This window comes from Malaya genurostris, chromosome 2 (genome assembly GCF_030247185.1).
Source record: "Malaya genurostris strain Urasoe2022 chromosome 2, Malgen_1.1, whole genome shotgun sequence".
Classification (NCBI taxonomy): Eukaryota; Metazoa; Arthropoda; class Insecta; order Diptera; family Culicidae; genus Malaya; species Malaya genurostris.
The window spans coordinates 324,418,899-324,431,212 of NC_080571.1; the positions used below are offsets into that span (position 1 = coordinate 324,418,899).

At 34.4% G+C, this 12,314-nt stretch overlaps 1 protein-coding gene across 3 annotated transcripts in view; it reads right to left on the bottom strand.

The window, feature by feature from the left end:
• Nucleotides 1-1,728: 1,728 nt before the first annotated feature.
• Nucleotides 1,729-12,314, bottom strand: part of LOC131431384 (paired box protein Pax-7-like) — a 49,504-nt gene continuing 38,918 nt past the window's right edge. For all 3 annotated transcript variants that reach the window (XM_058597065.1, XM_058597066.1, XM_058597064.1), the window contains 2 exons: nt 2,804-3,030; nt 1,729-2,362 (listed from right to left, as the gene is read on the bottom strand). In XM_058597065.1, the coding sequence (XP_058453048.1) occupies nt 2,135-2,362; nt 2,804-3,030 (455 nt within the window). In that variant the 3' untranslated portion in view covers nt 1,729-2,134. The remainder of the gene's footprint in view (nt 2,363-2,803; nt 3,031-12,314) is intronic.

Consider the following 12,314-nt stretch of genomic DNA (forward strand, 5'->3'; position numbering starts at 1 on the left):
TAAAATTTGGAACCAATTTGAACTATTTGAAGCCAGATATTTTCATAGAATATGTATTACGTTGCATAGAAAGTCTATATCTGGTCTATCTGTTTTCACTAATAAAATGATGTTAACAGATTTTATTAGTGAAAACAGATTTAACATCATTTTATTAGTGAAAACAGATAGACCAGATATAGAGTTTCAATGCAACGCAATACATATTTTCTATGAAAATATCTGGCATCTCTGTGCACAGCCGATGAAACACACACACTTCACAGCGTTATGTTGACGTATAGCGGATTGAAACCAGTGCTACTAGATTTGCCACAATGGTTATTTCATTAGTATTTAACATGCTCTTCCTGGTAATATTCGAAGCTAAAACAGTTTTATTGAAATATTAATATCAATAATATAATTAAACTAATGTCACGGATACCAAAAAACATACTTTTTGATGAGATTTTGAAGAAGAAAAACAATTTTTGTTTTGTAACATTATGAGATAACTTGGCAACTTTGCGAAACCAAATGAGATGAAAACAAAGCGCAATCAAGTGAACTAAGTGAAAAACTTTCATCTCATATTTTTAAAGACTTTTATTGTTTGTCGGGTAGTTTTTGAAGTATTAAATCGTTAATTAAACAAGTAGCAAGTGAACATTACTAATTATGAAGTCATCCAGCATTCAATGGTAGTGTAATTGTGCGAAAAAGTGATCGTGTTTTGAGACGAATCGATTAGTAGATAATCAGAAACATGACGAACTGTAAATCTTGAGACGAAAATGTGTCCTAAATTGAATAGTGAGTTTATTTGAAATGAAAAAACGATAACCGAAGAACTTAAAACCATTTCTTTCAATAGGAAAGTGTGACAATAGCTTTTATAATCATTTTAAAACATTTCACAGTTTGGTTCAGGTAGGTTTTAAAATATTATTCATGTTCAAAGTAATGAGGTGAAGGGATGAGATGGAAATAGGAGCTCAGATGAAATAGGGAGCCGTTACCCTATCTTTGTTTTTTCACCACTCAACTTCATTCATGAAAATAAACAAAAAACCATTAACTAACGGTTAATATGCGATGTAAGCGTTGAGTTATGCCCCAAGCCAGAAGTTCCACAATTAGTTGAAACATCCACTTTCTTACTGCCTAAAAGTACACGCGGAATTTTAGAGAACTTGAAAGTGCAGAACAAGTTCCGCGCGAACTTTCTCGCTGCATAGAACCTGAACAATGTACGAGTATTCTAGAACTTGATTAGAAGTTCGTTCGGTCGCATCGCGCGAACTTTCAAGTGTGGATAATAACTTAAAAACGGACTGCTTACAATTCTATTCACGAACTTTGTAAGTTACTGAAGCCAAATCATACCCTAATATCCGAAGTTTTTGTTAGTTGGAGCTTTTCTAAACTAACCAAAAAGATCTGAATAAATTTGTGTTTAAAATCGGACCAAATTCGTGTTCAAAATACCCTAATGAAACGGATATGTCTTAATGAGACTGTTTGAAAAGCGAGGCAGTATCACACCACTAGGTGGATTGAAAAGAGGTGTTTTTTTATAGTACGTTTTATGACAATGCAATTTTTCTCCCCATGTTTGTAACGCTTCACCATCAGCAATCGTTTAAGCTAATAATGGAATATGTAAAATTTTCTATGTATATCGCGATTAGAAATTTTAGAAAATTTCGTGTTTTGGTGATATTTCATGTGAATATAATTCGTTTATTCCAATTTCGATATTGTACATAATTTATTTGAACCAGCTTTGTTTTTTTTTACAAATATTTCACAATCTACGTATATTGTGGCTCTTAGCATTCATCCGAAATAAATCGCGTCCATCGACATTTTTATCGTCGATATCATTATTGTAGTGTTTGCCGTTTTCTCAACATTAGCTTTATTTTATTTATTCAACTTATTTTTTACATCTTAGAGTCTGGTAATTGAATGCTGTATGCGTGATACTATTAGTCTAATTACTCTTTTGAAGTGTCATTAATTCACGAAATATAAAAGCTCCACGTGAGAATTTCGGATATATATAAATTGCACACATCCTGCCATACTGACAGGATGCTTTGACAAGGGTTCTGATTTGGGATACTATCTCCGTTCCTTTCCGCCACCTTTACGATACATTATTTACAATTTTCTTTTGGTTTTCCTTATGCTTCTCTGCCTTTAGTCGGAGGTCCACGATGCTGGAGTTTTTATCATGCGCTACAGTGAAACCGGGAAGGGAGGCCGATGCCGCAGCCGCCACCGCTGCTGCCGCCAATCCACTTGTCGTCGGGCGGTATTGAGATAACGAGAACAGCCCCGTTGGAACAGTACCGGAGGACAGCGCAGCCGCGTACTGAAACATAATTGGAAAATGAATAGATTTAATTTGATTTGTTTTGGGGAGACATATTTTTCGATCATCAAGCAATGCAAATACCACACGTGAAATATTATTATGCACTTCTATTTGCTTGTTTCAAATCATCGTGTTTATTTTGTCTTCAAATCAAATATTTGTGTTGGCATTTAGGAAAAAGAGTGACCGCAAACTACACAATTAGACTTCATAATGCCATTTTTTATTTCATTAGAAGATTTTGACTGAACAATCTCTTTATGGTAATCTCTTCGGAAATTTATGATAGAATTAAAAAATAAATATGTTTCTCGAAAAACGGTGACTGCTAGCACTTTAACTGAAACTTCATTTTAAAAGTTAACACACAAAAGTCACATGGTCTCAATCAATGTCTAAACATTGAACAAACCTTCAGGATATAATTTGCCAAATTACCTGATGCGCAGCAGCAGAAATAAAAGCTGTATCAAACGCAGAGAAGGCAGCAGCCGGAAATCCTGGATGGGCGGTTGCAGCGTTTACTCCAGTCGGAGGTGCAACGGCAGATGCGACACCCACATTAACAGAAGAACCTCGCAACGAAGGAACATTCACGTATGGTGCTATCCGGCACGGTTCCAGTGGAGTTGTCACCGGTGGGCTATGGCTGGAGAGAATGATGCCTGGAAGAGGAAAAAAATATTGGTGAGTGAAATTCTATATGGCAATTGTGCACGGAGAACCCTTCGATCATAAAATTGCGATATCGCAGTTTTTGATTTTTGCGATAGTTGATTTAACTAATTTATTTTTGATTCAACCAATATGGTTTTTGATTTGCATATATTCAAGTAGTTGAAAAATTTCTTGTTTTGAATGCTGTCAAATGCCGGTGACAGTTGAGGGCAAAACAATAATTGCAATGCAAAATCAACAACTTTTTTAGTTAAAATCTGTTCGCGTCGCTTCAAAATGTCAATGAAAACAACATCGATGGTTATAGCGTTTGGTGAAATTTTGTTCATTCGATTTGAGAAATTTATGATAACAAGTGTTTATCTAACAGCGGTGTTGTGATAAAGTTAACCTTGTTTAAGATGCAAAAGGTTTGGTGACAAATTAGAAAATGTTAATGAATGATCATCTCGTAATCTTTCAGGTATGCGCAAAAATTTTATGCTTCAAATTCGATCATTGATTTACTTCCAGCAGACTGTTTTACTTCCAGCTGTTTGATACCGATGATGATGTTCATGCATTAGCAATAAAACGCTTTTTGACATGAATTTAATTTATAAAAGTAACAGGAGCGAAGGATTTCAAACACACAGAGGCGCTGCGATTGAATGGCGCGTTTGAATTGCCGTCGCAAAATTCCAATTCCGAGCGGTGCACCCAAGCTCATATAAATTGACTAAAATTATCAGTACTTCAGTTCAACCGTTTGAAGGCATCATCTTTCAATACTTATTTTTTTCACTTTCAATACTCATGTCTAAAACAAATAAAACCGATTTATTTTTCAACTAACAGAATTTTGTTTCAATAACAACACCAGTTATTTCAACTAAAATATTTGTTGAAATTGAAAGGTATGTGTCCTCACTAATTAACAGCATTTTTTTTCAAACAGTTAAATTAGTTGTTTCAACCATCGTTTCTGCTAATCGAAAAACAAAAATGACAGTTTAGTTATAACAACAATCGATTAGTTGTACTAAATTTTAACCAATCGAATTCAGAAAATCAACTAATATTCTGGTTGAAATGGGATCGCGGGTGGTTCCGTGTGACTATAGTCATCTCATTAGTAGAGTCTTTTCTTGTATTTTTTTTATTCTATTCAACGGATTGCATTATAATCGGAGCATATATCTTCGGTTTGATTTTAAAAGCAATAATTGAGCAGATATGCTGTGTAAACAGTTGCAGTTCTTAAAGCATAGTGACGCAAAAATTCGGAACCAATGCACAGTGGTTCAAAAATCCAATTTCACGCTCTTAATTTGAAACTCATTAAAACGTGATTTTTGAGATACAGTATCTTCAGCAAAGTTGCTTAGAATGATAGACGCCATCTTTTGGAAAATTTTATTTATGTGATTAATCCTCCTAAAAGTGAGATAAAAATATCAGTTTAGCTCTAGGCCAACATAAGGACTAAGTTACTTCGACAAAGTTGTGCAGAAAGTTAGGTTGAACAAATTTGCAGAAGGTATTATTCCCGTAACTTGAGTGCAATTCACGATATAATGTATTTTCTGAGAAAGCTGTCCTAAAACCAGTTTTTCTAAGAAAACATATATTTTCAATTTATATGAGTTTTTTCATGTTCTCCAAAATCTTTCATCATTAAAAACTACACAACTTTCTCAAATATACTATGCTGCTATCATTTCAGTTTAATGAAATAGAGCAAATTTTCATGTTTTTTCAAACAAATTTTCAACTTGTATATCATCAAAAGGCGCAGAAAGGTGCAGATGAGACTACTTACATATTAAACTACTTCAAAAGAGCTCTCATACCGTGGTTGAATGACTCGTTTGCGATCGTCTTCAGCCGAGATATGTTCTTTTCAAATATCCTTGTCCATAACATTTGCAATGATAAAGTTCATTGTATTTCAGATCCTATAACCTATCATCGTGACGGATAGAACGTTGTCGAAGATATTTTTACCATCATGTTTTGTTTCTCATTTACAGTATGCATTATGTATGCCTACCTAATGTAACAAGAAGGCTCGTGAAAGCACCCATAAAATGTGTCAAAGATGAACAACAGACATTTGTAAATCGTTTCTTCCCAATTTTCGATTCTATATTCTGTAAAAATTGTTAATAAATAACAAAAATACATTCACAGTCTTATTTTTTTCAAAGCGTGGTCCAAGTTTTCCCCAACTTTTCCCTATTAAGTACGAGGAACGCGTTTGTTTGAATTTTTGGGCTTGATAATTCCGTAAAATTCTTAACAATATAAAGACTGGAACTATATATATATATATATATATATATATATATATATATATATATATATATATATATATATATATATATATATATATATATATTTATATATATATATATATATATATATATATATATATATATATATATATATATATATATATATATATATATATATATATATATATATATATATATATATATATATATATTTATATATATATATATATATATATATATATATATATATATATATATATATATATATATATATATATATATATATATATATATATATATATATATATATATACTTGTATAGCCTAGAAGCAGTCAAAATGACTGCATTGTAAAAATCGTGTTTAATCCACCTAGCAGTGAGATGTTGTTTTATCGATCCGCATGTTTTATGAATCGATAATCGTTTTTCTCTCAAAAATTGTGACTAGAAAGACTGCTCATCAATTGCTTTATTAAAATAAATGGGACAATATATTTATTAAAATAATCACGACAACTTGAAAAAAATTTTTTTTTTTAAAGTAACGGTGATTTTTCAAGAGCTTTATGATATACTACAACATATCGGCCGCTATTTCACGAATAAATGCTTCAATATCGGCTTCCAGTGCGTCAATCGTTGCTGGTTTGTCCTTGTAGACATAAGACTCAACATGGCCCCATAAGAAATAGCCTAAAGGCGTTAAATCACACTATCCAGGCGGCCAATTGACGGGCCCAAAAAGTGAGATAAATTATTCACCGAAGGCGGCACTCAATTTGGTTATTGTTTCGCGTGCCGTGTGGGATGTGGGATCGTCTTGTTGAAATCGAATGTCAGGCAAATTCTTCCATTTTTGGCAAAAAAAAATGTCAATGCACAGTAGCGCACACCATTCACAGTGACGTTGCGTCCATCGTCGCCTTTGAAGAAGTTCGACCCGATGATGCAACGTGTTGCCCATATTCCACACCAAACAGTGACTGTTTTTGGGATGCATTGGTAGCTCTTACAATGCTTCTGGCTGGTATTCACTCCAGATGCGGAAATTTTGCTTGTTCACGTATCCATCCGTGTTCCCTCAGTAGGCCGACCAAACTACCCATTAATAGGAAGAAGTGCACGATGTACTCTCTTAACCGAGCATGAGTTTTGATAATAAAATTCAATAATTTGCAAGCGTGGTTCGTTCGTAAGTCGATTCATGATTAAATTATAGACCAAACTGAACAAGTTTGACAATGACATAAGACACGATTTACGCGTGATCTGCAGAAAAAAACGTGTTGCCAAAAAAGATACCAGCAAAAAAATCATCCGCTATTTGAGTGATACGAAAATTTGGTTCTTCAGGGGTTTTAGTTGAAGGCAATTAGAATCTTTTTGATTATAAAAATTTAGGGGGTAATACTTTGACTTCGAAGACAATGCAGACAATTTTCCAATACAAGAATTAACACGTCACAGTCGAACAATTATGTTGCGAAAATGGAACCGTACTAATATCAAATCGATCCATAATACTATGCTGAAGAAGACTGTATTCAATCTTTCAATCAATCAGAAACGATAGTAATGAAAAATGTGTATAATTTTGATTCCAAGTGTTATCGGTCGGTATGACGAAGAAATGGATATCACTGTGAATAGTTGAAAGATTATTACAATCTACGATTCGTCTGTTACGCTAAAGTATCTAAATTTAGATCAATTTTTAGTTTTCAAGATCGATTATGCCAGATATGGTAAAAAACTACAAATTTAGAATTAAAAATTTGTATAACTCGGAAAGTAATCATCAGATCCAAAAATAACATCGTATAGACGTCCTGGAAAGCCCTTCATTTGCAAATGGTTTGGTCAACATCGGTCCAGTATTCTCTGAAATTCACGCCTCCTTATTTTGCTTACACACACACACACACACGCACACACACACAAACACACATACATGCACACAGATTGGCTCAGTTAATTTTACGTTATAAAAATGGTAAAAAGATAAAACTACATTTTGGGGCCTCCGACAAGCAATACTTCATATCTCGACACCAATTCATTTTAAGGAGCTCCTGAATTCGGCATCTTTTCTAGTAATAATATGGTGAGATATTATATCCAAAACATGAATTTCGAACGTATAACCACGCAATTCATTTTTGACGTGTGGGAATAAGAAGAAGTCATGAGGGGCTAAATCGAGCCTATAAGGTGAGTGGTCCATAAATTCGATGTTCACGTAAATGATGATATTTCACTCGAAATTTATCTCAAAATAATAACATAACCTATCATCGTGACAGATAGAAAGTTGTCTACAAACTTTTTCGATGAAATGTGTTCAATATCACGCAATATATGTCAATTAGAATTTTATCTTCACTTCTAGGTGGATTACTGACAATTTAATTTATATCAAAAGAAGGGAACAATTCCAATCAAAATTTTTTCTGAAGGCATTTTGACTCAACCTCTAAAACGCAAACAAAACAATGCGTTTTGGTGTAATTGAGACTACTGTGCACTAGAATCAGAGCTTGTATTGTGAATCCTCAAATGAACGAAGCAACAAAAAACATCCGCTGTGAACACTTTGCTTGACATAACGGAATGAGAGACCTATATTAGAAAGAAACTGGATGCGTGAGAGTATATGAGACTGAGCAAACCAGTTGTTCTCTTACTTGGTAAATTGCTTGTGCTCTCAGTCTCAGTATACACATGAACTAGACAATCCATGGCAATGCAATGAAATGAAGGGTTCACTCTCGTTAGTACTGTACGAGAATGAAGAACTTTGCTTCACGGCGTGCTACAAGACGCGAAGCAAGGTCAAGGTGAAGGTCCTTCCGGTGTTGTTTCAGTGTAGGTTTACAGAAATCATTTTTGAACATAACGTTTGTACTCCAAGACCAAAACGATTAATTTGTTTCCTGGGAGTTTATACTGTGTATAAATCCTAGTAACACAAAAAGCAATGTTTTTTCAATTGATATTTATCGGAACTGAAAGTTATGAGTCTAGTTTTCTAATAGGCATCTTTAATATGAGAACCATTCATCAAATGCTAACCTCATGAAACATACTCATCAGTTGGCGCACATATTCATGAACGAAAGAAGCAGCTCTCCTTGCTTGGGTTGCACTGTGAATTCTACCTAACATACGAATGTGTGTGATTAGCACAGAGGGTGAAGCCGACGACACGACCTGCCACTCGTCTATCAAAACTGTATCGTAAATTTAACTACCCCTCAGTAACTGGAAATGTCAAATCGAAAACGCTAGTGAATTTTTTTAAACTGGCAGCACAAGTTTATATATTTATTGATTTTGAATAACAGTCACCGTAACCTTGGTTACTGCATATCGAAGGCAAGATGAATGTAAACAAAATAAATTTCAGATCGGTTATTATATTACGGAACATTTTAATGGATTTACCTGACTCGAGCGGAATATAAAAATTGAGGAGTATGAGTTATGTCTTTTATAAAGCCAAGTTCAAAATTCAGGTCTTGACTTGGAACCGTTGTGTGAGAAGGAAGACATGGAAATGACCGACAACGAGCTAATCCTCGAATAGTGGCCAACAAAGTGAAATACTGTTTCCACTGCTGCGCAATCAACCGACACAAAACAATTTTGACACCGGCATATTACACCGAATCCTACTGCCCAGAAAAGCTAGCAGTTGAAGTTTACGGATGAATCGCTGGAAGCAGATCATTGTCCTCGTTCGTTGGTTTCATCCATAGTTTCGATTAAATTCCGAAAATCGAGTCCATTTAAATGCATTTCTGCTTAATTTGGGCAAAGTTTAACACTAATAGAACTATTCCACCGCTTTCAAAACATGTTTATTTGTTTTGGAGTTCCTTGGTAACTAGTCCATAGCAACTTAAACAGTGTTGCTCGAGAAGATTATTTTTATCATTTACAGGGGGTCGCTAGATTTGTGGTAACTGACGGTGAATCGTTAGCGAACAGTTTTAATGCTGATTTTTCTTCGGAGTGCCTGGTCGTGTCGTCGGTGAAGCTCTTTTGTTAATATTCGTTGCTTTAATTTGCAAGCCCTGACTAGAATAGGAGGAAAAGTAGCTTACACAATAATATCAATAACTCCGTTAAAAATGGACGGATTTCAATAATCTATGGCTTGCTAGATAACTACTACCATGTAAAATTTAAGTCTTAAAACATATTTTGTTTACAAGAACAATTGTGACAGATATTTAAAAAAATCAATTTTTTTCTATAAACTTCGTATAACTCGAAAAGTAAACATTCGATCTCAAAACCATTCAATATGATCACGAGGAAACCTTCCATTGGCGACTGGATTGATCAAAATCAGTCCAATCGTCTCTGAGATCTCGACCTCTTTGTTGACAACACACATACAGACACCCACACGGACATTTGCTCAGTTCGTCGTGGTGAATCGATTGGTATATGGCAATCGGTCCTCCGGGCCTAGAAAAATTTTCCAAAGTTTAAGTGAATTCTATACCTATTTTTTATATTTATAAAAAAAGATAAAAATAATTTATGTGTAAATAAAATTGTTAAAACTGAAGTTTTCATATTTTTTATATTATTTATGTATTTATATGCTGTAAAAAAAGTTCGAAAATTCTTCAAAAAATGTGTCATTGCATACATATTGTTTTTTCAATTGAATTTGAGTCTAAATGACTTTCCTAGACAATCGAGTGTTAAAAAACTAACGAAAAATTCAATTGTTACCCTAAATGTAGTGGTGATACGCCGCTTGGAATTTATCTCATATAGTAATCGTTCTAAATTCAACCCCTACCAGACGGATTAGGCGCAATCAGTGTATAAACACTCAATTATCACGCGTAAACATGGCTCCCTTCTTTTGAGAAGCACGCGTTTTACGTTGAACTCTGCTGTAGTCTTTTGTTTTGAGATGGGGAAGAAATGTCAATACTTGTTAAAGAAGGGTAGTTCATTATGTTTTACAATAGATACAACACATTAGATTAGGATAAGTAGTTGCTAACGTAAGTGGTAATGTTATTATCGACACATTGGTTGTGTTATAAACTTATGAAAAATTAGTGTTATATAGCTATGCTCTAACGGAGTACTACATTTTCGTTTTCTATTTATTTATTTAAATACTTTTGCTATAAAACCCATCACCAAAATCGAACCACAATTGTGAACAATGGGTCAAGTAAAAAATGAATCATTTAACACAATATATCTTAAGCATTAGAATCACCCCACATAATACTGAGCGCCTTAATTCAATCAAAGTGATTCCCCATGAGAGCTATTATGAGCCTGGGCGTAACTCAAACTGATGGAGTGATTTATCTGTGCAACTTATAAAAACGAAACCTATGTTCTTCTACATACGCCGATCGATTGCAAAATGGGCACAAGGTCAAATTAAAGTTTTTCGATCTACAACACATCCCTAGACATGCTGTTTCGGGCATCCCTTGTAGGTAGAAATTTAAAACGCTGGCACGATCTTACGTTTCATTACTTGCAAAACAAATCTAAACCACCAACGACAATTCGTAAAATGCCAGTCATCCGAACTAGAGGATGCTGACTGTTTGTCGACTCAAATTGGCAGACAAACAGAATGTAAACAGTGCAGCAAGCGAAAGAGCATAATATATGTAAATTAATGCCGCCTGAGCCCAATCTGGCAGAACAAATACAATGTTGCGTTTAATGTAAGGAACAGTGCCACTATGGGCTGAAACCAGTATTTTGCAAAAAAAAAATGGCACTATCAACTCTTAGCTGTTTATGAGCTTTGTAATAAAAAAAATGATCCCTTGTTTTCTCAGAATGTTTGCAGTTTCATCCTTCTTACAGTTGGTTACATGACTTATTATCAGTAACGACCATCATTTACCTACACCTGAAAATTCCCTGCAATCGTGAGCATCTTAATTTCCACAACAAGGGCGAACAATGATTCTGCTTAGTTGGTTTTCTACGTAAAATGCGACGAACCTATCAGGTATACTCAGGCTCAAATGAACACAGTCAAACCGAAAATCTCTACCAACTCAGCAAATGTCATTTCGAAACCCTCCCGGAATCTGAAATAACTAGAAACGTTGATACGAGACGGATAATGTTTGATTTTCAAATCAAGCTACAACAGCAAACTTGTAAGGCGGCAATAAATAAAAGCGAGATGATAATTTAATAAACCTCTCCCCTCTCACTCTCTTGTTCGTAGGATGCACACACGCAGACCATCCTCGTAGGGACCATGGCCAAACCATGCCGGTCATACTCCCTGGAAAGACTGCTGGATTTATGGGATTACGTCAAATGTAATCACATAATCGAATTAGGTGTTTTTCGCCTACGACTGGTTACTATGGTAGCGCGTAAAAAAATGATTCAAGGACAATTATGTGTATTGGTTTACAGTGTATGTTCCGCAAAATTTTCGAAATTGATAAACTAACCGTTTTTATAAAACAACGCTATCGGACAGTAGTTTATGTTAAAGCTAATATTTTTTTTTTGATAGTTATAAACATTTATAACTTATAATTTTCTATGACTGTTTCGGTGCTATACATTTTAAACATTTATAAGAACAAGTACAAATTTAATCTGTTAATTTCGGAAATTTGTTTTTATATAACATTTATTTGTTGCGAGGGTGTTAAGCATTCTACAGACTCAGATTCCGCACGGTAATAGCTATCCAACAAGCCATAGATTGTTAAAATCCGTCAATTTTTAACGGAGATATCGACATTTTTGTGTAAGCGACTTTACCCCCTATTCCAACAGTAGGAGTTTTGAACGCTGTATGATAAAGCAATGCTTGGAAGCAACGTGAAACACGATTCTGTATACTGTTACATACAATTGTTTCTAAGTACCAAAAAGACTATGAACAGCATCCTTTTTCATTTGCCTTGGACCGATTTTAGCAAGGTTCGTTTTTGGCAACATAATCGTTTGAATTTGGCATATG